This window comes from Netta rufina (assembly GCF_964035555.1).
Source record: "Netta rufina genome assembly, chromosome: 8".
Taxonomy (NCBI): Eukaryota; Metazoa; Chordata; class Aves; order Anseriformes; family Anatidae; genus Netta; species Netta rufina.
In genome coordinates, this window is record NC_140131.1 from 28,471,484 (window position 1) to 28,498,247 (window position 26,764).

Genomic DNA, 26,764 nt, shown 5'->3' on the forward strand with positions numbered 1-26,764 from the left:
AACTTTTCTTGTTATTACTGACTGATCACTTAAGTAATGTATTAATATTTCTACTTTCCTTGCTCCTTTTACTCCTTCCTTCCCCTAACTGCAAGAAACCTTAAGAGAAGTACACAGGCAGCAAAAGTTTTCCTAGAGCAAGCATGTTTTCAAGGTGGAGAAAGTACTTTCATCTTTTTTTCCCCCCCTATATTATGTTTCATTAAAGAAAAAACCCTACTTCTTGCAGATGGTCCGATGACATTCATCTAGCGTGAAAATGATGAACATCATCATCCCAAAGCACTAGCTGAGGTGGCCTCCATTTGTCCTTATTTGTGACAGACTGACTATGGGTTATATTCATAAGAAAACCAATGAACAATAATTTGCTAGTCCATCAAAAGTGAAAAGTCAATAAGAAAAGAAGCATCTGTGAAATGTAGTTTCTTCAGGTTCCCACTTCCCACTCAACCGGTGCAATATTTTCTTCAGCTTCTTCTTATTTCTGTCAAACCATCTCTTTTTATAGAGATTTTAAATCATTTTATTATAGTTATAAATCTAAAAGTGATTTCCAGAACTAACAATGATGGACATAACTGCTTTCTTATTGCTATTTAATTGCTTTAACAGCACCAGCACTTTGACAAATTGGCTAAGACATATCTTTTTTTTTTTCCAGTTTCATTTTAATAGTCTTTACATTTATTGTTTAACCTCTTGGTGCCTTTACAAAGTGATTCTGTATATGGTGATGTATTCAATGCCAGAAAATGTAAACCTTGGCTTGGAATGTAGTAACGCAAGACAAAAGCTCAGAACAGAATTTTTGCTTGGCCAGGACAGATTATTGTAAAATACAGAAAAGAACTGTATAGTTGTAATCATTTCTACATTGTGCTTATTAAACTGCAGACTGGCAAGTCAGACCCCTTTACTGGAAGAGTGCCTTGCCCACAAATTGCAATGTACACAGGGTTTTTGAGTTCCCTTAAAATAGAGTATAAATATCTATTCCCTCTTTGTATCCATCCTTCTTTGCAGTTAAACTATTTTCATAGTCCGAATGTTTGTAATCCTGTAGTACATAGGATTATAGAAGCTTTAAACATTTGCCATTTTGATCCCCTAGCCACCACACTCCTGCCTTTGAGCAAACAGTGCCAGCTCCCTGTAATCACCGACTGCCAAACACGGCAAGCACACATCGACCTGAAGGAGGTTCAGTTATACCAACCACTTTCACAGGGATGGACTGCTGTTCTTAGAAAATACCTTCCCTCTGTTTTCTGACATGCAGGTGAATTCAGAGCCATCTAAAACACTGAATTTACTAAATTATAACAAATTCACTCATTTTCATGGCACAAGCCCTACTCCAGAATTATATGATCTACCTGCACAGTGAATTTCAGCCTTTGAATATCTGAGAAGAGCCAAGTTCCTTTTTAAATTTACCGTCTGTGAAAGCCAGCTTCCTCAGCTGCCAACATCACTGAGGCTTTGTTCACTCCCCAGCAGAATAACATGTATTTTGAGAACGGGAAAAATTACAAGTGGTTAAAAGCCTTAAGCAAGAGGATTACCGCAGGAGGGATTATGCATAAATCCTTATATGCAGCCATAGCGGTTTTCAAAAGAATTAAACAGCAATACTGTGTTGAGCCCAAGCAATACCAGGTCCAGGAGCACATCACATTGCACCCAGTCGTCCTGTGTCCTGTCGCTCACAACAACAGGAGGGACCTCAAGGTTTTCCAAAGCATGCAGATTCTCAGCCTTTGCTGGGGGGAAAGGACTCTGCACAATCTTTCATCATTCTCGACTAGGTAGATGTTAGTCCTCACTTCTAGCAATTCACACCATCCACTAAGCCCACTGCAGACGCACTGCTTTGTTACTCTGTGCACTTGGGGATTGCTAACTGCACAACACAAGGGAACAGGTGAGAAAGAAAATGAAAATGCCCTCTAAGAACAATGTCCCTTCATTCAAAGGGACTAAGAGCATCCTGAAAAATAAACAAACAGATAACAAAGGCCACTTATTTTAAAAAGAATGTCACCTCAAGAGCACCAGTAAGGATAGAACAGACTTCTCAAGCCCTCCCTTCACACTCCTCCTGTCAGTGCAGATGCCTGACCAGAGCAACTACCATGTATGTAGGCAAAGACAAGGCTGGTGTAAGAATGTTCTCCAGAAAGGCCACATGCCTCTCAATCCACTCTTGCAAAGAACCTGGACATTACTACTTACAAGTCACACTGCCGAGCCAGAGGTTTATGTTGAACATAAATGGAGTTAGATGAAGCAGCTCGGGATTCCCCTGGGTTTCTAAATTCAGAGAACTACAACTGAACTGAAAGGGCAAAGATGTGCTTTCACAGAGCTGAAGGTGGACTAAGAACTGTAATTGCTATTCAAATTTTGAGAATTTGGGTTTATACACACATTAGCCTCACTTGAATAATTAACAGTGCTCAGGAACATGACTAATGCACTTTTTTTTTTTTAAATCCACATATTGCTGAGTCACCACCAGAATACATTACATGAAGAAAAAGAAAGTACACGCTACAGAACAACACCACTGTACCATGGGAAGCTGTGACTTCCATGCATGAGCTTAATTCCTAAACCTAACCTGTCAGAGTACTAACTTAGAGTGGCTTAAGATTCCTGACTTTGCTCTGCTTCAAAGGAAACTATTTAAGAAATCTGAGAGGTGACTGTGCAATCACTTTGATCTCTGTCTACATAAAACGCAGTTTTAGGCAAAGCTTTTATACAGAAGTCATATATTTTCATACCAAATAAAACTTTTTTTGTAGCATTTACCCATGAATACAGCTTTCAGTTCTAAGAACTGTTTGGGAGGCTAACATATTTTTTTACACACATTTATAAGATGATATGAGGGTTAAGTGACTGCTACTGAATTAGCTATTTCCTCTTTCTTACAGTCACTGTTCCTCTTCCTCCATCCTGGATATAATTAGACATTTTTATGCATTTGTGTGTGTGTTCCCATATTTATGACTCTCAGAACATTTACTTTGTTGATGTTCCTAATACTGATGTTAATTACTTTTATTATACAGAGTTTATCGTACTTCAACGTGACAACATAAAGTAGGGCTGTATTCTCATTTATATTAGACCCTGTTTAAACCATATGAAAATCTAACAGGAACTCAAAGTAAATTGAATATCATAGAATAGAAAAGCCTTATACCTCTTATTTAATACCAATAAATTGGGGCATTCATATGCTACCCTTAATAATACCTTTTACACTGCAAATAATTTATAAATGAATAGTACCAAGCTGGCATACAAGTATCTCAGCTGACAACATTGAAATTGTTAGATTTACCCAGTTCCATATAAGATAAAAACATGGCACGTGCAGTCATTCTGTATAAATAATTTAGCTTTCACTCTAAGATAATTTGGCTCCAAAAAGAGAAAGTCACTATGCCAGTAAAATAATAATAATAAATCACAGTAACTTGTTTTAAAAGAATAGTGCTTAGATTTTAGCAGCATTATTGCTTTCTAGCTCTTGTTCATAAGACTATTTCTTAGTAGCATATCAAGAGCTGGAAATGTGAAATTGCACTTTTTTTTTCTTTAAAACAGAGCTTATGTGAAACATAGGAAATAAAACAAAAACTTATGATCTAACTAGATGAGAACAACCCTTCAGTTTTTCTATGGTTTCTGAAAAGGTCTTTGTATATATGATTGCAAGTATGTTTCTCATGAAAATTTTCTAATATTTGCTTGCCATTTTTTAATTTCCCCAAACATTTATGGTGAAATAAAGCTAAAATTATTTCAAAGTTTCTGTTCTTTAACAGAAAGGTTTTTTAAAGCATTCCTCCAATTCTAATAAGAACACAAATAAAATGTAGTTCCAGTGAACACTTCCACTGTTTAGGAAAAATGATATTTTAATTGTTCCCATGGATGGGTTCCTTTGCATACCACGCTGGAGTAGCTATTTGACAAATGGGTGCATGACATAAGAAATATTGCTTATGCTGATGCTGCGCGAGTCAAGTCCATGTCTAGGGGAAAGGTGTAGCTTATGTAAAAAAAAAAAAAACAAACAAACAAAAAAAAAAAAAAAACAAGTCTAGCAGCAGCATAGGACACAGCTTCTAAATACTTAAGGTCCTAGAAAAGCATTTTTGCAGCTTTCCAGTGTAAGCTACACTACCATCAATCCCTGGGCTAGGGTTGCTTTAGGAGACTCGCATCTCTCTACAATCTGCAATCACGTTACTGCACTGCAGTGCAAATGTGCTTTAAAGCCCTTATGCACTTACAGCAGATCTAACTTCAGCACCGTGGGGAATCCAGATATCACCTACATGGTAATTTGCAATTATAGAACCAGAAAGAATACTAGAGGAGAATCTCCTGGTATGCTACCTTTAAAGACATATCTAGCAGCAATACTGTGAATCACACATCAGCAGGTTTTCACTTCAGCAGGCAGACTAGTTGGAAGAAAATAAAATTCTAAAATACATTAATGAATATTCTGTATGTAATGAATATCATGAATATACACAAAAGCCAAGCAGCATATCATCTGTAGAAAAAATCATGTGCCCCCAAACAAACAGCATTCTTTGTGGGAGCTGACAATACATGGGATTAAGGATAATCAGCAGTAATTACTCATCTGAACTTCAGAAAAGTTACTATCTTTGCAATGTAGTTTGTCAAAGGTTTAAACAGTCAGGAAGGGACAGACTATGGTCTTTTGTGGATCAGAAAATGTTTAAAAGAAAAACAAAACTATAAACAGCTGCAGCTCAACGTAGTATAAATGTAGCATGACTGTTCTAGGAAATGTGTTGGAACTGGGGGTATTCATGTGCTTATTAAACCTCTAAAGAACACGGGAACAAAAAAGGTGATAAAACTGGTGAACAGCAGAATCTTTTGTGGTTAGTCAGATCTAGAGAGAATGCTGAAGTGCTTCAGAAGAACCTATATGAGAAAATTATACAACATAGAGAAATGGTAAACAATTCAGCTCTGAATTAAAAAAAATAAAATAAAATAAAAATTACTTGTGAAATTGTCAGGCTGGCAAGTAATTGCAAGAATTCAGCAAAGAGACTGGCTCTCGATGTCATTCAGAACAAATGGGGATACAGGAAAGGGGAAGAAATTTATAGGATATTCATTTTTTCAGAGATAAAAGTAACCATTGAAATTATTGAATAAATATAAATAGTATGTATAAGTATAGGGACACGATAATATGTCTACATAACTATGGTGTGCACATGTTAATATACCATAAGGGCTTTACTCTAGTTTTCTCTTATGCACTTGGTACATGTATCTTGGATTATCAGGCATTTAGAATGTGTGTCCTACCGTTTGCTCAATGCCCAGCCTCTGACAAGTTGCTCCAACAGTTTTAACACAGCAAAGTTTGTAAATACCTTTACACAATGGGGGGGCCTCTTGAGAGCAGATCTTTCTTGTTCCTTCATCCAGTAGCCTTAATGATTTCTCATGGACCATTAAGTTTTCTTGTTGAAGAAAACTGTCTCAAATGTTTTCTCTCCATTTTTAGGGCCTGGATATTGTAATCTGAATTCTGCACCTATAATCGTATTAGAGACATAAGTGATTATTATGTTTCTGTCTACATTTCTTCATGATATTACATTGTATGCTATGTTTTAGGCTGACTGATATCACGGCCCTGGGCAATTGCACTTGACTGAAATTCACTCCCTTCTAATCTTACGTAGAATTTTAGAGGTGTTAAAGGTCCAACATTGCTGCTGTTCTGGTCTTCAACATTCTGATGACATGGCACTCACATATCTGCTCTATAGCCTTAGTTTTCTGTATTTGTGTGAGAAACACTCCGTAGCCAGTAACTTAGGCTCAGGCGAGGATCTCAGTGAAGTAGTAATTTATTCGCGATTGCAATGGCGGGCGCCCCACAAGCAGGAGAGAGAGCGCATCTACTAGTTCCAAAACACAGTTTATATACCTTTTGATGGCAGGACCCTCCCCTGTTTCCCCACTGAGTGGGGAATCCACGTTCACAATCTATCTGATGCTTCACAAACAATGCATGGCCTTCAGTCGCCAGCCTGTTAAATTTCAAATTTCTTTTGACATTTTTACTGCTTGAAGTGGTAATGTTTCTTCACTTATCTGACTTGACTCGACACCATGATTTTCACCTAATTGTCCTAAGGAGTCTGATTGTCTGCATTTTACAAGGTCGCCTGCTAAACTTTCTTATCACTGTAAGCATATCTCAGTACCACATTCCCTCCTTCTAAACAATGTAACTCTGCAAAAACAACATTTCTATTCTCACATTTGTGATTTACATTTTATGTAACTACACCCTAAAATGGGAAAGAGAAAAAAAAAGTCAATGCTGAAGGCTGAATTCAGTGATGTTCCATTACATTTTCTGTCTCTTGCTGCTCTAATAAAATGTTATGCTTGATCCTTCAAGTCATGTTAAAAAGATCTTATGTGTACTTCTTCTGCCATACTACTTTGCACAGCAACCTCATGCTCAGAGGGGAAAAACGGAGCCTGAACACGAGCCCATCTGCTCCACAGGACAAAACCCAACTTTGAGCCACAAAATATCTCCATAGGTACAGGAACTCTATTTTGGACACTCAGACACCTCCACTCACTCTGCCCTTCTGCTGAGGTAACGCCTGACCAACCTTTCAGTCTCATTGATGATTTTTTTTTCTTTTCTACTAAGTAACCAAAAGATGTTCTGGCTATTAGATCAAGGTTATACTTACCAAAAATGCATTTTTCATTGGAAAATATCAGACTGGAATTAAACACAGCATTTCTTAAAATTGCAGTCTAATCACAACTTTTGGTAAGTATACTTCTCACAAAGGACATAATTAAACTGCAGAACTCCATATCAGTAGATGATGTGCCACCCCAAGTTACCGATGAGTTAAAAAGTGATGAGAAAGTCATGGAGGAAAGCTTCCTGGAAAGGCCACTGAACACAGTTACAAGCTCAGGCCCTGTAAGCACCACACTTTGCTGGAAGGCTACAGCAAGGAAAGTATTGCAGTATGTTTGCTCTCTTATGCTCCTCTATTAAGCATCTGCTGCTGGCTGTTGCTAAAAAAAGGAACTAAATGAATCAAGGAGACTGATCCAGTGCAACTCTTTTTTTTTTTTTTTTTTTCTGGGATTTTGTTTATTTCAGACTGAACAAAAGAATCACAATGCTTTCTTATTCAAACGTCAGAATTATTTGCTATTGACTCGTAATCTGAAAGCAATTTGAATTCTTTGGAGAAAATGGCCCTTGTATGTTATTTTGTCCCAAAAGTTTTGCCAAAATATGTGAAATAAGTCAAAATGCACACAAGTGTGTGCATTCAACATGCATCAGAAAATTAAAACTGCAACAGGTTTAACACTTTAACTTATCCTTTTCAGATAGATCTTTTACTTTCATGTCTATATATGTATATGGAAATTAGCAAAAAACTTATTTTTCTGTGTAGAATCTGCATATGAACAAATAAACTCATTCTTTCAGTTTTCAAGTGCACCTCTTCAGTGAATTCGGCGTGTTTTTGTTTTGAGTACCTGAAACATTTTGCAGCTCACCTTACTGTGTGACTCCCAGAAAATATATAACATTGGGATGCGAGGAATTTCTCGGTGTATTCCATTGCTGAATCCTTGTGCCTGAAGACCCCTTGTAAGATTAGATAATAGCCCTCCATGTGGTTTTCTGTTTCTTTTTTAAAAACTAGTTTTCCGTGTGTCTTTGTTAAACAAGAGATTGAAATCATTCTAAATGAATGTTGGAAGAGACAATTTAGCCTGACCGGTGTACAAGATCTAAGAATCTGAAATATTGTTTGCAAGACTGATACTACAAGTTTAAGTTTACACGTAAGCTATAAGTTTATACTTACAGTAAGTATAGGAAGTTTGCATTTGTGATGGCACACTGCTCTAAAATGAATCCCTTTCCATTTTATTACAGGTTTCCTTCATAAAAACTGTAGAAGTTCTTTAAGAAAAATATACTCCTTTCGACACAAATTCAGAAACAAACTAAATCCATAATTGCCTCAGGAAGCACACACAGTAGTCCATCTCTGCAAATTTTTAAGCAAGTTCTTTCTAAAATAATTGCCATTAGAAATCCCTACTCAGCATTTCTTCTTTTTAAAATAACTCTTAAAAAAAAAAAAAAAAAAAAAAAAAAGGAAAGGAAAAGGAAAGCTACCTCAACACAATGATTTATGCACTTTTTTTTCCCCCACACTTACTAAGTTTCTGAAAAAGATTAATTGCTACTGAACCTGGAGATCAGTCTACAGCACTAGAGAACATCAGATTTAACAGCAGATTAGGGCCAAGAGAAGCCTCCAAATGCTATATGAGCAACCCACAACTTATTTTCTATTCCTAACAACAGTGAAGACACACTGAGTCTGCCAGCCGTGTAATGCAAAAATTTTCAGTGTAAAAACATGCACAGTAAAAAAAAAAAAAATAAATAAAAATAAAAATAAAAACAATAAAACACTAAATACTATCTTAACGTGTATCTTAACATGCCTTGCAAATTATAAAGTTGCCGATGTTTGTAGTTTATGTGAGATCAACAAATCAAGGGGTATTTGGGGAGGTTTCTCAGAATGCCTGCCTTTGTCTTTTCATGGGCAGGCTTACAGCTCTCACCCTTCCCCTGTCCCCCGGGACAAGTATAGTTCCTGTACCATCTTTTGAACTATACCTGAGCATATTTCTACCAAAACAGCGATGGGGAGTGGGGAGTTTTTTGTTTGTTGTTTTGTTTTCTTTGTTTCAGTTTTGTGATTGTGCTTTTGAATTTCAGACAGGACGACTAAATGTACTGTTTTAGTCCATTCTGCAAGGACTAAACTAATGAAGTGCTAATTAACTTTCCAGCACCTATAAAGAGGTAATTCACTCATCCCATCTCCCACTGTAAACTGCAATGGCTATTAGCATGTAAAGGACTGCCAAGTCCTATAGTAAGTATTATAGTCATAAATAGCAAATAAATACTGATAAGCATTGTTAGTAAGAGCAAAGAAAGAGACCAAATAAAGATAACAGTGTTCTTAACAGATGATTCAATCTGGGTACCTTGCTCTCCTTCCCCGCTGAGGCTGGCGTGTGCTGCAGTCACGCCTCTCACCGCCAGCCTGCACTGGGATGATAATCAGTCACTATGAAAACTCATTAGCTCCACAGCAATGAGCCCTCCACTGCTGAAGCTTGGTGCTGTTCTTAGTACCGTGGCAATGGTCTCTAACTGGATGTCCCAAACTCTCCCATCTCTGGTAGGACTAAATATCACCAGACTACCCACTTCAGATACTCTAGTAAGTAGCTGTGATGTGTTGCAATCCATCTGAATGCTGAGCAAATAGAAGTGCCAGCAAAAGCTTTACTCTGTTGCCTCTTTGTGAATCTTTTTAGAGTACTAATCTTCCTATCATCACTTAATGCATGCTTCTTTTTGGGCATCATAAATCTGCACATTGGTGAGCATGTTGTGGTCTTACTATGAAAGAAAAGATTTTAAAATAGCATCCTTAAATATTTAAGAACAAATGCCTTCATCTTGAGGGCGAAATGCTAAAAATAGCACAGCAATGCCATTTCTTTTGCTTCGATATTTTGCCTGTTTACTGCTCCAGAAAAAAATGTACTGCATCATTAAGGAAAACAGGTATCAGAAGATTTCTTTTTAATTTTTGTCTGATTAGTGCTATACATAAGCTATTGACTACAATATTCAAGGAGCCTGATCCTTTCTTATTTTTTTCTTTATTGGAGCACAGTTAAGCAAATAAATAGCTGATAAAATAAAATTGGTACTAGGAAGCTGGGTATCAGAACTTTAGAAAGGTAATTGTACAACTAACAAATATCAGCTTGTATGTTTGATGCTCATATCCAACAGCCTCTGTTAATTAAGACCTACAGAAAAGCTGTATTAGCTATTAATGAAAAGTGTAAAAATTAAAATAATAGTTTAGCTAGGCCCACTATCCTAGTTATAAGTTATCTGTAAGTTACACTAGAACACATTTTTTCTAAATGGTTAGTAAAACGATTTTATTATAACTGCAGTCAGATGTTTGTATGATAGTGTATTATGTAAAAGATATAGTTAACTGTTTGTACAGTAGAGCACAATATACAGAACTTAATTTTTCAGTTGTAAATAAAAATGCATTAACTAATCAACATTTAATTAATTGAATATATGCACACAGGAAAAGCATTACGGCAGAAAGCCACTGCATTTAGACTTTAAATACCACTACTTTAAAATTAATTATATTGTAAGAAACAATTCTTTTAAGTTTTAGGGCATCGAGGTGAGAAGACAAGGAAAAGCTCCAGTTTGTTTTCTACACCCACTGACCTACAATACAGTTTGCTAGTTCTTGTGGCAATGTGATATTATAAGAAATAAGGTTCCCTGTCTAATTTAAATCCAAGTTTAAGGTTGCAATTGAGCAGCAAAGAGGTGCACACTTGTTGTTGCAACATGTACGCATATGTATATTTACACACTAATATATGATTATATATATTGTCATTTTCATATTCCAGGTAGTGTAAACTGCCATGCCTCCCTTGGCTTCGTCGGAACAATGATGTTACAAATGCCTCCTGAGTATTATTTTAGTAATGCTCTTCAAACTCAAACATTGGAGTTATATGCACATTTTGGGTTTCAAGAGGGCTAGCAGGAGTGCCTGGAGAGCTGGGGACACAAGCATAAAAACCCGATTATCTGAGCTTGGCAACATCCACCAAGTGGAAAAAATACCATCTTCAATCAGGTGGGGTGTTGTTATAGAACTAGCACCACAAATCTGCTGCCTTTTTCTAAACTTCAGCTTCTAGCTGAGACTTTATGGCCCAGGTACTCAGTGATGCTGTGGTCATCACTACCTGCTTTTTAATCGGCAGCAGTCAATTAAAGTTAGCTGTCAAGTTAGTGTCATCCCCTGGCAGCTTCTCTAGTGAACGGTGCCACGCAAGCGGTTCTCCAGAAGTTCTCTCCTATACACAGCTCAAAAATTGTACATCTTGCACCAGGAAAAAAGAGCAAAACCTCCCCATCTTTATTAACATTTTCTCTTCCCCTTGCTGGAAGAAATGTAGGGTGAGGTGGGGTCAGGGGAAAGACCCCCCCCTTCAGCAACGTTTCACTCCCAGGACCAAAATCCTAAGACTGACAAATATCATTATATTTAAGCACTGATACTGAGTATACGTGTTTCCATTTGCCCAATTACTAGTAACAATGGAGGCAGCTATAGCAGCTTTATCAGAATGTGAGTGCAAGTGAAAAAAGTTAATCTTTGTAAGGTAAGTAAAGTGACTGTAACTCAGCAGCCTGCCAAGGCAGATTAATATGGCTCTTTGTAGAGACTCTTCTGTTTTCCCCAGATTTCCAAGAACTAGAATGATTTGTCGTCATTGCTGGTGTTCACCACTTGTTATTTCTTTTCTCATTTGTTGACTAAGGCCTGTCAGCAGTAAGCGTGCATTTGGAGACTAGATTCAGCAGTTTTCAAAAGGTTTTGATGCATTCTAGCTCTTTCCATGTGGCACAGCAGTTTCTGCTTGAAATAGGTATTAAATGACAAAGAAAATACAAAATAAATAAATAAATAAATAAATAAATAAAAAGAAAGAGAGAAAAAAAAGCTAAGTGCGCCTACCTGCACATGCTTATTTTTCTCTGTAATTATTCATATTACCCATCCTAGTTAACAAAGGTACCCCAATAGCATGCACACAGGTAACAAAGAATACCAGAAAAAAAAATGTAGCCCACACTGGAGCTGCTGTCTCAGCACTCATTTCTGCATGGGCAGCCTATCACAACGCATTCATATTATGCCTGAAGGTCTTTCACTGTGAAAAATATTTTCCCAAATAGCTACTTCATTTTTTATTTTTTTTTTAAATCAAGATATATGTTAAGTGCCATAAGAAAATATCAGCCAAATTAATCAATAAACATTATTTTCTCAGACAAAACACACCGATACATATTGTTAGCATATACAAATACCTTTGACAATACAGCATGGACTGTAATTGCTTTACTATGACCATGCACAATCCTGCTATCGCATCCATTCTCCACTGCAGAGAACTCTATTCACTTGAATGCAGTAAAATCTGTTGCTATCAATCTAAAAATAGCAGGTATCGCAAATATCACAGTTTATTCATAAAATATATGGAGTATTTCTGTTCTGTAGGAATTACAATTGCAAGCTTTAGGCTCCTGAACTTCAACAAGAACTTGCTCTTGTATGGGCACACTGGGCAGCCTTTCTACAGAGAAGCATGGAAACTTGTGAACAGAGCTTACACTTCACAAGTGTCACCAGCTATAAGAGGTTTCAGTTGTTCTAGCTTGCAATTTTAGTAGCTGCTCAAATCTAATTTAAATCATCTCTCCAGTTGTAAGTTTGGTTAGATTTTATTCTTCTCCATGTCTTAAACTAGATCACCTGTGCCCTAAGAATTAAGGCTGCAAGAGCACAACAATTTAGCACTGACCTCTGGATATGCCTTTCTATACCTTTCTGCCCAGGTTTGACTGTCCTCTGTTTAGTCATCTACGCTATGATACCTTATTCTTCCTTGCAAAACAAGGGAACAATACAGTTCTGAATTGTTTAAGTTAACTCCACAGTAAAAGAGGTCACTGCTGTCTTCAATGACTTCTTCAAAATAGACACTGTGGGGGACAAAAAGTCTGTGCTCTTCTCTAACATTGCACTGATACTCAGAAAAATATTGCTACCTTTCCTTCTGACCTCAGTCTACAGAGATACTGTACCTTTTCTGAGGCATGGAACTATGCAACTTACTCCTCACTAAGCATCAATATCAAAGCTTGCCAATTTTAACAATCACTCTTTGTGCTGACACCAAGTAGAATTTCATACTAAAATTAATTTATTCCAACTTTATCCAGATCAAAAATATTTCAATGTCATCCATTAGCAACTGCACTGTAAAATTCAGCAGCAAATATTGTATTATTAGAAAAGAATAATGCAGATTATTAACTTGAAATTATAGCCTGAAAATATTTCTGGTGCCAATTAGTTTTCATTCCCTCACCTGAATTTGTTCGATCATCTGATTATGGTGCTTTGTCTCGTTCTGATGCTGTGCTGTAAATCCCATTAAGCAGATAGAAACCTACTCTTGCAAGGTATCACACGAGCTTTAAAGGCAGTGTAGTGTTGGCCTGCTCTGAAATACAGTTTTTTGCTTTGCTCTTCTTGGTGGTGGTGGTTGCTGAAAAAGAACAGGTTCAGAATTTCTAAAATGCTGTGCCAGTAAAGGACAGTGTGATGCCTTTCCTGCCATGTGCCATGCCTGCCATCACCCCCCATCATCTAAACTAACCTAGTACTTTTCAGTACTGCCCGTCTTCCCTTTGGTGTACGTGTAGCTGAAGTCAACCAAGAAGAGTTTTCTGTGTGCTGCATCTTTAAGAGCAAACCTGCTAACACACCTCCAGAACCGCTTCCCAGCCAATTCCCTATTGCGTGAGTCACACAGACTGTGCTTTCTCTTTGGGATTTTGTATTTGTTCTTTTCTGTCTTTGTTGTTTCCATTAGTCTAAAGTAAAAGTCATTCAAGCTGAAAGGACATATTTGTTCTCTGTTAATGAAAAACCTTACCATCCCACTGCGAAGAATTACATCAACCACTTGTGCTGAATCACTAACAGGAAACTGCTCTCACCCACACTGGAAACAATGCTCAGAGACTCTTCTGCAGATGTGCAACATGGCAAAACTGTGCAAAATCACCAGCCTAATTAGTTAAGAGGATAATGAGTGATGACTAGGAGGAACCTCACTGCAAATATATAAGGCAAAACATAAAGAAAAATAGGTGGTGTTTTCAAACAGCAATGAAATCTGCTCTGTTCCCTTTATTTTTATTGTTGTTGTTGTGTTACAGACTCAGATTAGCCCCAAGGAAGGGTGGCAAGTTTATAGTTCAGCCCAGGATCCTGATGGCCGTTGCATTTGTACTGTTGTTGCACCTGAACAAAACCTATGTTCAAGAGATGCCAAGAGCAGACAACTTAGACAGCTGCTAGAGAAGGTAAGTCTTCCCAATGAATTTCTCCTTTTGATCACTGAACTTCCCCTGGAAATCCACTCCTGTCTCTCTAAGTTTAATATATAATGGTGCCCTGAAGCATTATCTATAAAAATATTCCTTCAGGGTATATCCCCCACCTGTGTTTTCACCACTTATCGTAATTTGTCTGTTTCCCTCATAGCACACCTCTGTCAACCCAAGCCACTTATCTAGCAAACTGAAGTTGCGTTTTCTCTTGCTCATTCCCCAAACCCTTTCTTACACATATACAGGACTGACTTTCCCTGTGTCAAAACAGTTACAAATCCCACCTTAAACTTCCTCATGGTTGTGGGATTTAAACTACAGCTGCTGCTTCAAACGTGTAAGTCTCTTGAAGGTCATTCCTTGTCTCTTATCAGCAAATAATGAGATACAGACACGACAGCACCATCAAAGCAGACCGTACAGATGAGAAACAGTTCTAAGTTATTTTTATTTCTTATTTCCTCAGTTAATACTATTTATTTCGTTCTCCGGTGGTGCAAATTTTGTCTAAACAACCCAATTCTTATTCCCAGTATTATCCAGTCTTGTTTATATTTTAAAATTGGTAAACTGTTATTTCGTATGAACTGAAAAAACACTGCAACCATGAAAACACAAACTATTATTCTGCATTCCCTGTGTAGGTAACCAAGTTTATAGTTACTGTGTACCAGCTAGTAGTTCATAACCTGAGGGACTGAGACAGAGCATTTGAACAGCAACAGCAGAAAGCAACATAAAATGTAGACCCCAAAAAAATAAATAAATATGCATTTTTCAGCATACAATTTTCAATATTTTTTCAGCTATAGAAAAATCACACCAATGCTAAATCCAGCAGATGTTCCCTTCATAAACCTCCGTGAACTTCAGGAGGGACTTAATTTCAGTTTTTGACAGAGTCCGTAGCATGACATGTAACTAAGTAGTTTTAGAAACTTCCCAAGAACAATCCCTTTCTCAGAAGTAAGTTTTTCAACTTATGTAAAATGTAAAGGAGAAATGTAGAAATGTAGAAAGGAGAAATGTAAAGGAGATGGGAGGACAGGCAGTTGTGTTTGCTCCTGGTACCCATCTTCAGTTATTTCTCCTTGCCCTCTCCTCCACAGAATATATTAACAGGTTTTAATGAGCTATTTTTCTATCTCAGGGTCCCAAGGAAATAAAACATCAGAATTTTTCCAAGCTAAATACATTGGTGAGGGTAAAGTCTCCTAGAATGGAGTTCACACCACCTTCATATTGTTCCAAAACTGATAAAAATCCCAACCAAACTCAATTAGTTGGCTTTCCACTTACCATCCATGACAGGAGGTAGGAACAATCAGAATCCAGGATAAGACCTAATTCAGTAAATGTGTCAGCTATGATCACCAAACAGTCAGTAATTTTTAAGCCTAATTAATGTTTTTCATCTTTAACAACATGTGTGCCCTCTTACTCACCATTCCTACAGATTTCATGATACTCAGCAGATGCAGCTTGAGAACAGGTACAAAATGAAGTTGCAGAGAAAAACCTGTGGCTTTGTGTGTCAACAAAAATACCTACAGACCTGTGGACCACGTGTGTCACCACAAAACCAAAGGACTATTTGCTTGCTTTCAACAGTTGGAAAGCAAAGAAGAAATAAAAACATTACTTTTTTCACTTAAAAATACTTCTTGGAACTGCCAATGGCAACTGTCCAAAAGCTGATTTGTACTATTTTAAGTATATATTTTTCTGAATCCCCGCAGTCCGTAGGTTGCAACATATTAATTTCAAATACAAAATTTAAATTTAAATTAAATTTTACATGCTCTTGCAGACTACAGGAGTACTGCTACTTTTGTGGTTTATTAGGAAGGTCAATTTTTTTTGAGACAAAACTTCAATACAGCACTTAATATTCTTAATTTTTTTTTTCATAGTCCACTTTTTTCCTGTTTTAGTGGACGGAACACTTACTGACAAATAATAACTGCATTTGCAAAATGTGTCATATTTATGACTGGGAAAAGCATTGCTTTTATAATAGGTACTGTTAGATAATTATAATTATCTATATATAGATATATATATCCATATATATTATATAGATATATAATATAATTATATAATTAACTCCAGATGAAAAGTCCTTGCCTCATTTTAGTGAAAGTGCTAAATGAGGTCACTTGCAGTACTACAGTTTCCTGAACAGTCACTTATCTATAAAAAATGCTTTTCTACTATTAAAATAATTGGCTAAAGTTTCTAATTTTATACTTGTAAAACCACAAGCAAATCCCAATTTAATGATGGTCCCATCCCAGCTTATCTCTGGACAGTCTCATGTATTCCTTATAGTGAGTTATTATACCAATGCCTACTAGCTATGAAAATCACACTCTTCGTAACAGCCCAGAAATTTTCTCCTAATCTTAGTCCTGTTCCTCAAGTGGAGGAGAAAACACATGCTGCATGGAGCATCCTGAAGCACAGGCAGCATCTACTACAAAAGACAAAGTAGCCTCTAACACTTAACAGCATTCTTCCAGCCCATTGAAAATGGTGCTGAAAGGATCCCCCTCTCTACCTCAGAGAAACTATCCAAATACTCTGTGGCTCTAAGATCTCAGTCCTGCTAGCCCTCTGTTAGCCCTGTTCCCCAATTTTTGTACGGTCATGCAGTTATGGAATTTAAAACCTATACTGTGGTATAAATGACTCACAGCTAAAGCCTTGACATAAGCCTTGACAGAAGTACATTTTATTGCCTGACATTTAACTATCTAAGCAGGAAAAAAAAAAAAAAAAAAAAAAAAAAAGTAAAGCAACAAAAAGTGCATTTAGAGAGTGTTCTTCTTTAACAGGTTCAGAATATGTCCCAATCTATTGAAGTTTTAAATCTACGGACTCAGAGGGATTTCCAGTATGTTTTAAAAATGGAAACACAAATGAAAGGGCTGAAGGCCAAGTTTCGGCAAATTGAAGATGATCGGAAGACATTAATGACAAAGCATTTTCAAGTAGGTTTTATTTTAACAATAACTTTGAAAGCCTGCTGGAAGCGATGTACTAAGCAGCAATGCATGGACTGCTAAGATCTCAGCTTGAAATGTTCATACAAGAGCAACATTAAAATGAAAAGCGTAATAAGATTTCCTTTATGATAATAATCTTTTGCTCTGTTCAATTTAATTGTACTAGGAAGTAACCATTAATTATTAAGATATTGGAGATATGTCACTAGAAACAGATTCCTGTTTTTCCTGTATCATTGTGCATGTCATACTGAGAAATTTATATTCATTCAAGCTTCAGTGATAAATGGGCAGATCCAATGGAATTAATAGCAAGTAACTAGAGAGTTCTGCACTTTTACTGCTGCCTGACATTCACTGCAGTTGAAGGGAAGAAAGCCTATAATAAATCAGGTTGTTGTAATTTTTATCCAGTAGAATTAAGATCTAATTTCATGTCTGAAGGTTTGCTATTCTGAGTTTGGGATAGGGGAGGAGGGCAATCATTCCCAGTCGCATCTGTATGATTAAAAAAAGGCTTATAAGGAATTTTAATGACAAGAAAAAAACACAAGCCAATCTTTTTGTGAGGAAGGAGAGTTGCAAAGATTACAAAACAGCTTTGTGTATTCTGAGAGAGAGAAAAAAAAAAAAAAAAAAAAAAAAAAAAACACCTAAATGTATCTGAAGTTGTTTTAAGGAGAAAAATTTACAAAAACATAGTTAAGTTCTTCAAATATCAAGTCTGATAAACAGCATTTCAGGTTGCAAGACAGCAAGATAGAATCTAAAAAATATATTACAAAGCTTACATTAACAAAATTTATATTTAAACCCTTCATGAAACACAAAATGGACATACTTTTCTAATCAGCATTAAAATTACATACCTAAACAATTACATAGCTAATTTATTTTCTAGAGACACTGAATATTGTGTACTTAATAGCGTTAGGAATTAAGTACATTAATGATCTGCCTACCAAACATTATTCTTTGTCATCACTCTTCATATAGGAGGCTGAACACATACTTCTAGTAATTTTCAGGTAGTAAAGCTCTGCAATTTTTCCTTTTATCACTCATTGCTACAACACATTTCTATAATGCCATTATATATTCTTTATCCTCATAATAGTTTTTCTTGAACAAAATATCAAAATTTGACTGTCTGATATGTGATGTCAAAGGTAGCAGACTCCTGCAGTATTCTAACCTTTTAAATATTCAGTATTTATATTGGTCATTTAACCTCAGTTTGATAGTTTGCCAGGAGCATAAACCAGATTTCCAGCCAATCAAATGATAGAGGAATTTAGAAGGTCAACATCACACAACATGCTGCTGGCTTTCTGAAATTCAGCCTACTAAAATTCCATCTTACCTGAGACACAGGAACTTCTTGATACAACATAACCCCTCACACCAGCAGGTGCAAAGCACCAGAACATGCCTACCAGCCATTCATTTTGCAGTACAATTTAGTTCCTGTACCACTGATCGCAGCAACAAGTTAGGAATGTCAGCAAACACTATGGTTTTGGTTTTGTTTTGTTTTTCATGAAAACACCAAAAACATCTTTATATCATTTACTGAAGTGAGATGTTTTATGCTATGGTTACATGTTTCTGAGAGCCAAATAGTACAAATTTGATCCAGGTCACACTTGAGAGTATGGTCATATTTCTGTTAAATCAGCATTCACACCAGGCAAAAGATGTCTGGTCCCCCCCAAAAAAGTTACAGCAGTTTGATCAAATGATACCTCATCTGACATAAATTCTGTCAGAATTCCACTAATTCTTCTAAACACATCATCTTTCTGAGTTTTGTTTTTCCATCCATGGTTTACCCATGATTTTTGACTGCTTAGTGCCCCTAGAACCAAAGCCTAAGTTCATCATTTCAAAATCAAATATAAACTTTGGCTTTTGGAGCTCTGCATTCCACATCACAAAACCTAGTCTTGTTGTTATCAAGAAAGACACAACTGTTTGTTTTTTACAGATATATTAGGCTCAAGATGAATTTTTAATAAGGATAGTCAAATGAAAAATAGTTTTAACCGTAGACAAAAACTCTTCATTTCTTCCTGTCCACCTCAATAATTCTGCTAATATTCTATAATTGGAAGACCCCTTGAGAACAGAGCCAAAGATACAAAGAAAACTTATCATAGTTTCTAATCCATTTATAACAACATATCTCTTTGTAGTTTAAAATGCCACTTTCTAGATATTAAGATAATATGCATGCAAACTATTCTTCCCAACTCCACATATAGGTCTTTATTTTGAGCAAATAATAATTCCATTATGAAAACGATAGTTAAAACTGCATGGATGAGCTGAGTACTGAAGAGACGTAGAACTCTCAAGCTGTTCTAGAACATGTTTGAGAGGTAAAAACTCAGAGGCAGATCTTCAAGCAAATCTAATGCCAACCCTGCCTATCAGCTTCTTTCACATCTCCTCAGTAGAAAAGCATTCTGTTTGACATTATGTTATTTATTTTGAAAATGTTTTACTATGTTTATTGCATCCATTTATACAAGTGGTGTAACAAACTGTACGTATCTCCGTGCATCTCATTGACTATACAAACTTCTGACCACATTTGCTTCTGCACTTCTTCCTTGTGCTTAGGCATCCATTTAGTTCTCTTCTGCTTTCCCTTTTAATCTGCTGACTACTCCATCTATTCCTTCAGGACTCCATTTTCTAATCTCTTCAATAGCCTCTCCCTGTGTGTCCTCATCCATTCTCAGTCTCTATTATCACCTAATACTAGTAACTAACAAATCTCTATTTCCACCCTTTTTCTTGTTTTGTCCAGGCTTGCATCTCCTCATGCCTCTGGCATTTGCTCACAGAAGTCCTGCTGTTTTCTCAAAATATAAACAGATATGGAAATCAAGGGCAAACCTACAAGCTTTTCATAAAGCAAAACCTTTTGATTGCAAGGATTCTTTGAGGTTATCTACAGAAAAAATAATAATAATAATAAAATAAAAATAAAAAGAAAGAAAAAAAAAACTCAATCTAGACTAATTTAGTAAAGATTAAGTTTACTGAATTTAAAAGAATTATTCCAAAAACAAAATACAAGCAGTCATTATAAGTTACAAAGAGAAATTCTCAATGTACATGACAAAAGTCTGAGAAAGGGGCAACCAAAAATTCCCAAGTGGAGCCTTGCTTTCCTTAATCGATATTTAGGAACAGGAGTGGTGACACAATACCAACTGCACATAGCAATAAAATGATTTGCTACAGACCAGAACAAAGAACGCCTGAGGAAGTTCAAAGGCACCTAGTGATGTAGAAGTACCGCAAATACGAAACAGTTTAAGAACCATGGATTTTTCACTTCAGAAGAAAGAGGTATATATCACTGTGTCCAGATCAGAACTAAACAGGCTCCAACAGATATTTAGGAAAAAATGAACTCAGTATTTCTAAGGAGTGAAATACAAACGAACAGCTTACCCACTATAGAACAGGTGTGATGTTTTTGACTGTCACCAGGTGTTCAGGTCTAATCACCTTTTCTCAAGGAAGATACAGTCCATGGGGGTTTATATCCTCTGGATGGAAAGTCAGACCCTCAACAGGTCTGGTTCAGGTCACCGGAAGCTAATCATATACCTCAGTAGAAATAAACTATCATCTCACACATTTTGTCTACTGCTTACTGCCATTAATTCTGAGATTTCTAAGACTTTCACAGTACACTGAAATAATAGCTCTAACTAAAATCAATAGTCATTTTCGAGTCATTTTAATAATGAGGCATAAATATTACATACAAGGGAATAAGAGGATTGAATTCCTTTAAACTGCTCTAATACGCATTTGATTACCTTTAACAGGAGTTGAAAGAAAAGATGGATGAGCTCCTACCACTGATCCCAGTTCTGGAACAATACAAAACTGATGCCAAACTAATCACCCAGTTCAAGGAAGAAATTAGGAATCTGTCTGCTGTCCTCACTGGGATTCAAGAAGAGATTGGTGCTTATGACTATGAGGAACTACACCAGCGGGTGCTCAGTTTAGAAACCAGGCTTCGAGACTGCATGAAAAAGCTCAGTAAGTTTACAATTTCTTGTCAGATTTGATCCCACAGCTGTACATTTTTGGTTTTCTCTGTAGCAGGATGAAGTTTTCTTTTTTGATGAAAGTCTGAGCTATATTCAGGAAAAATTAAAACATTTAGGAAAAATTTCTTCACCAAAAGGGTTGTGAAGTATTGGAACATGCTGGCCAGGGTAGTAGTTGCTGGCTTTTGTTAGAAAAAGTTGATGTTCAGCATCTCCAAAAATCAGCACTAGCTCAGTATTAGCTACCAAAACTAAAAGTCTGAAGTATCATTAAGTGTCAGCCTTAACTTCCATTACCCAAACAGGGTAATTGGTACCCACCCACTTTGCAGCCATGATGCAAAGTCTGCCCTCAGAATGCATGCACTGACTCTGAGAAACCTGATTAGAGCGCTACTATGGAAATTTTGGTCGCTATAGCTAACAATCCACCCCCTCTATGAGAAATAAATGCTTTGTAAGTTAAGAAGGAAAATAAATAAAATACAAACTCCTAGGTTCAATCCTGTGATCAGTATCTCAGTTATCAGGTGGGGGATGTTTACTTTTGAAGGCTATGCATGATGTTATTAATTTGATAGGCAGTGCTATTTTTGTGAGGCAATGGAATGAGAAAAATCTAGGTTAGGTTACCCTCAAATTATTTATTTTCAGTTTCTTTGTTTTATACTAGAAATAACGCAGTGATGATGGGCTAAGTAAATGAAAGACTTCTTCAAACAGAAACATCTTATAATCCTATTTTCCTCTCAGTGCACATATTATAGCACACTACTGCATTGGCAGAAGGCAGTCAAGAGAAAGTGGCTGCATTACAATACTGCAGCAAACAAGCAAATTCATATAAACAGTATTTTCTGATAGTGAGCGTTCCAGTAAGTTTATTAGGCAACAAAAGACCATCATCACATTAACAAGCATTTTATTTTTCCTTGATTTTGTGGTGTATTCTTTTAAAAATGATTAGTGAAGTGACTAGAGTAGAGGGTGCATTTTAAAATATCACTGGGTTATTCATATGACCAGAAGTATTCATATGAAGGATCTCTTCTCCTTTTCTTATTTCCTATTTCCCTAATTTTTAGCCATGTTTCCCCTCCTATCTACCCTGAATTCCTGTAGCACGTTCTATTTCTCTTGATGTAATAATGCAGAAAAATTATATATATTAAAACTATGACTAGATAGAAAATATGTTTATGAAATAGATTACTGAGCACATCCATGCCACCAATGCATTCCAGATAAACATAACCTGTTCCTAACACATGGATGGCTCCCTGGACATCCTTTCTGCTTTAAATTCTCTGAAGCATTTGTAGTGGTTCTAGCCAAGAGGGATTTAATTGTTTTCCTAGCATCCTGCATGCTGCTGTGATTAGGATTTGTGACTAAAGCAGTGTTGATAATATCAATGTTTAGCTAGTGTTGAGCACTACCTGCACAACATCAAGGCTTTCTCTTCTTCCTACTACTGAGAGTAGGCAGGGGATGGGCAAGAGGCTGGGAGGGAGCACAGCTGGGACAGCTGACTCAGGTTGGCCAAAGGTTTATTCCTTGCCATGTCACAACATGCCCAGCAATAAAAACGGAAAGGTAGCTTTCCAAGGTAGCTGCAACTCAGACTGTCTGGGCACCAGTCTGCTTGCGGTGACTGATTACCTTTGCAATTTTTTTTATTTTTTTTTTTTGGCGCTTCCAGTTCTCACCCCTGTTGCACTGGGAGGTAGGGAAGTAAGTGAGTGGCAGTGTCAGGGTCAACCCACTGCAGTCCCATAGCAAACTACATAACTACATTTTCCAAAACCCCAAGACAGGTGTAATTTGAGGTAACAATAATGTAACATGGTGTCATCTAGGAGGTCTACTATCAATCTGGTATTTTCATATTAAAGTTGCAACTTCTTTACGTATTTTAAAATTCAAATGTGTTGCTTCTGACTCTTTATTATAAGTGTTTTGGTCTTTTCAAGCACAAATACAGACTTATCCTTATTATTTGGACTTAGATGCTTAAATGACTGTCCTTGCACACCCTTAGAATTAGTCTAAGAACAGCTTAAGTTAGGATCTCTGGGAGCAACTCCTGACAAACGGTAGCGTGAGCCCAGATCAGCAAGCACAAATGAAAAACAGCTCTCATGCCTCCCCCCTCTCCCACCCATATTTACCATGCTGGAGGTGACCCAGTTGTGACTGCCCATGCCAATCTGATGGCCTGTGGCAGCAGAAGGCGGACTGGCCCCCACAGGATCTGCCTCGAACCTTCACAGATTTTGCTGTGTTTCACAATATAATTATCTAACCAGTGTGTGTAATAGCTATTTTCCAGTCTTGTCCCTAGCAGGTGTTTTTCAGCATTATAATGCATTATTTATACTGTCCTGGCCACTTAAAAGAGATCTTCCATCTGCACTGGCAACACTTTCAATGCTCATTAGCATACAGTAAGCAGTTGTCTCCCTTTCACTGAGGTGTAATGATTACCATAGCAGTTGTGTTGACTGAAACTTGCTCCTTCTCTTTGGAGTAGGAGAAAATTCAGGCTAAAGCTGCTGAGAAATTTAGCCATAAAATTTTAAAAGAGTGCATGCAATTAAACCTGTAGAGACAGTGCATATGATTGCGCACACCACAAGGTCACATACACTTATGCACGTACAGGTCTGTCACTGGCAGCCACGTACGTGCTTGTGTAAGACAATGCAGCTTGCACAGTAAGTCTGGGACCCTTTGATTCTTGTCATAATCTGTTTAATGTAATGAATAAAATGACCTAGCTGGCATTCATCGAAGCCAATATCCTGCCAAATATTGCTTACGAAATAAGTGGTTCAAGCAGATACACATTGGATTCATTCACATATATATCTTATAACAAAATCCAAACAAGATTTTACATTCATATTTTTGGTTAAAACTTCAAAAGTACAATATTCCATTTATTCAAAGTAATGCTGTTATATCAGTAGCAGAAGATGTATTACTGCACACATAAGATTACTTTCTATTGCAAGGGTACTTGCACTTCCAAGGCGTCCTCCCCAGTGGGATTTTGAGAGCTTTACAAATGTCATTTAGTACAAATCTGTGCAACGGAGAGATGTATCATTATCACCTTCTTGTAGATGGAGAAACAAGTCAGGAAGGAAAAGTGACTTTGCCAAAGATTACCTAGCAAGTCATTGCACACATGCAGTAGGGATCCAGAGTTTCCTCTCAGCAAGCTCTAATAATGAGACTGTAGAGCTTCCTGGATTTGTATTATGTATGACAACAGACATGCACCAATTAAGTAAGAACTAATTCTACTTTGTAATGTGAGGGAAAGAAATGTTACAACAAATTTGATCATAAGCTGGAGAGTGAAAGAAATAAAGTACTTGCAATTGGTTTGTGCAACCACTGAAAAAAAATACTCACTTCATTTTCCCCTCTTTATTACCTGCAATAAATAGAATAATAATGCTTATGAACACTTCAGGAGGATGTTTCGGTTGCTTTGATTTTATTTCCCTTTCAAGTCCTGCTATAAATCATACACTCACTTGGTATATGTAGCAGCTACCAATATTCATTTGCATCATGGCAGCTAGCAATATCAACTATCTTTCCTAGCTATCTTCAAAATAGCTTCTGTCCAATTGGTTTTCACAACCTTCTCCTGGTATTTGCTCACTTCGGAACAGCCTTCCAGATGTTTTCTGCCCCACAGACATTTCCGGCCTACAGAAGCAGTACATCCACTTTTTTTTTTTTTTTTTTAAATGGCCAATTCATGCTTAACTTCTTCCCTAATATAAATACACAAAATCACAAGCAAAGTTATTGAAGTCCATGGTGCAAAACTGTTACAAAGAGAGGCCATAAACACCCAGACTGTGCGTCACATATTCCTTGTACAGTCTCATTTAGGATGGATAAATTCTCAGAGGTTTGATTTTCCAATTACTACAATGAGTTATCATTAGGACTTTCTCAGATAGTCAGCTGCTTCTTTCAAAGTCAAGGAAAAGAGACCAACATTGCTTCTAAAAATCCCACTCTATGTAACACCAACTGAACCTTTTAGTGGTGAGAAAAATGCCTAGAAATATCACTTTTTTTTCCTATTTATTCTCTATGTTCCTGAACTTTCTGACATTTGCTAGAAACACAAAACCTTTCTTTCATTAGATATCTATTGAACATCATAAGAAAGAGCTCCCTTTTTTTATTTGTACTGAAAGAGTGAAACAGCACCAAAATTTTCTCTATATAGATAATTTTGTGCCCATTCATTCAGCTCTTTTTATTTTAGTTTGGTGGTCTGTTCCCCTCCCAATTAAGCCAATATTCTACCTCAAATAGCGTACTGCAGGTGCTCTCAGTTACTCTGCCTCAAAATTTTCTTTTCATATGATGAGACCCAGACAAGCTCTAACTGAAAAACTCACCAGAAGTCACGTCAGGCTCTGCCACACTAAACGTGAGACGCTCACCTACCATCTCACCTACCGTCTCCTTCCCATTGCCAGGCAGCAAGGCACAGGGGCTTGAGACAGAGATATAGAATTTGACCCCCCATGTCATACAGCAGGAAAGCTATACCTTTGAAGTCACATTTTACAAGAACAGCAGGGGTACTGTGAATACAAATCCTAGGGCAGAAAAGTATTCTCGTCCCTTCAAAGATTCACCAAAGACTAGAAAAACCGCCAAAATGGTAACAAAGCTTGAAGCTGACAGATCCAGTAGACAAGCAGGAATTTCCCAAGGAATTTTTCCAAATTTCCCATTTCCCAAGCAGGAATCCTCTGATAAAGATGTTCTGAGAATAAAACCCAAGGGTTCTAAGAGTCACCAGGGTACTGAGGCAGCTGGGAATCCCCGGGTTGTCTAAGACAATCCCTAACAGGTTTAACAGATGCTAGCTCAGAAGTGCTTCTCATTTCATATGGTGTTTTTCTATGTTATGCTTTTCTACCTAGTAACCAAGATAAAGAAAAGTCTCAATGGGAAACTCTTTGGAGTTCGGGGGGTTTGGTTTGTCTGTATGTTTGTTTTTAATTTCAGACTCCTAGACATGCCATGCCACAGATGTTTTATGTAAATAATACTGCTTTCTCAATATATTAGCATCACCACACCCTAGCAAGAAACCTCGGCATGCAAGATCAATTTTAATATAGCTACATGAACAATTATAAGGTTCATATTGCAAATATAGGCTAGGATTAAATCAACACATAGGTAGATGAGAAGAAGCTGTTTCCAATTCTGGTGGAGGAAGGAGGAAATTTTCTTGCACTAATACAAAGTTGGAAGTATTTACAACTACACAGAAAACACCTTGCGTTGTCAGTGAACTCTTAAAGACTGTGTTGAGCTTTATTCTTGAAAGAGCTCTCATTCATTTCCTTTCTGTATCAAATTAAAGACTGGGCTTGGATAAGCTATAAAGGAATTATCTTCAT

At 36.9% G+C, this 26,764-nt stretch overlaps 1 protein-coding gene across 2 annotated transcripts in view; it reads left to right on the top strand.

Annotated features, from left to right (window-relative positions):
- Positions 1-26,764, top strand: part of OLFM3 (olfactomedin 3) — a gene marked incomplete at both ends in the record, with an annotated part of 58,248 nt that overhangs the window by 25,939 nt on the left and 5,545 nt on the right. Inside the window, 4 exons of one of the 2 annotated variants that reach the window (XM_084291271.1) lie at positions 9,202-9,401; positions 14,045-14,191; positions 17,056-17,211; positions 21,078-21,297. In XM_084291271.1, coding sequence (XP_084147397.1) covers positions 9,273-9,401; positions 14,045-14,191; positions 17,056-17,211; positions 21,078-21,297 — 652 coding nt within the window. Of the gene's footprint in view, positions 1-9,201; positions 9,402-14,044; positions 14,192-17,055; positions 17,212-21,077; positions 21,298-26,764 lie in introns of those variants that run through there. The other variant, XM_084291270.1, reaches the window with a different exon arrangement.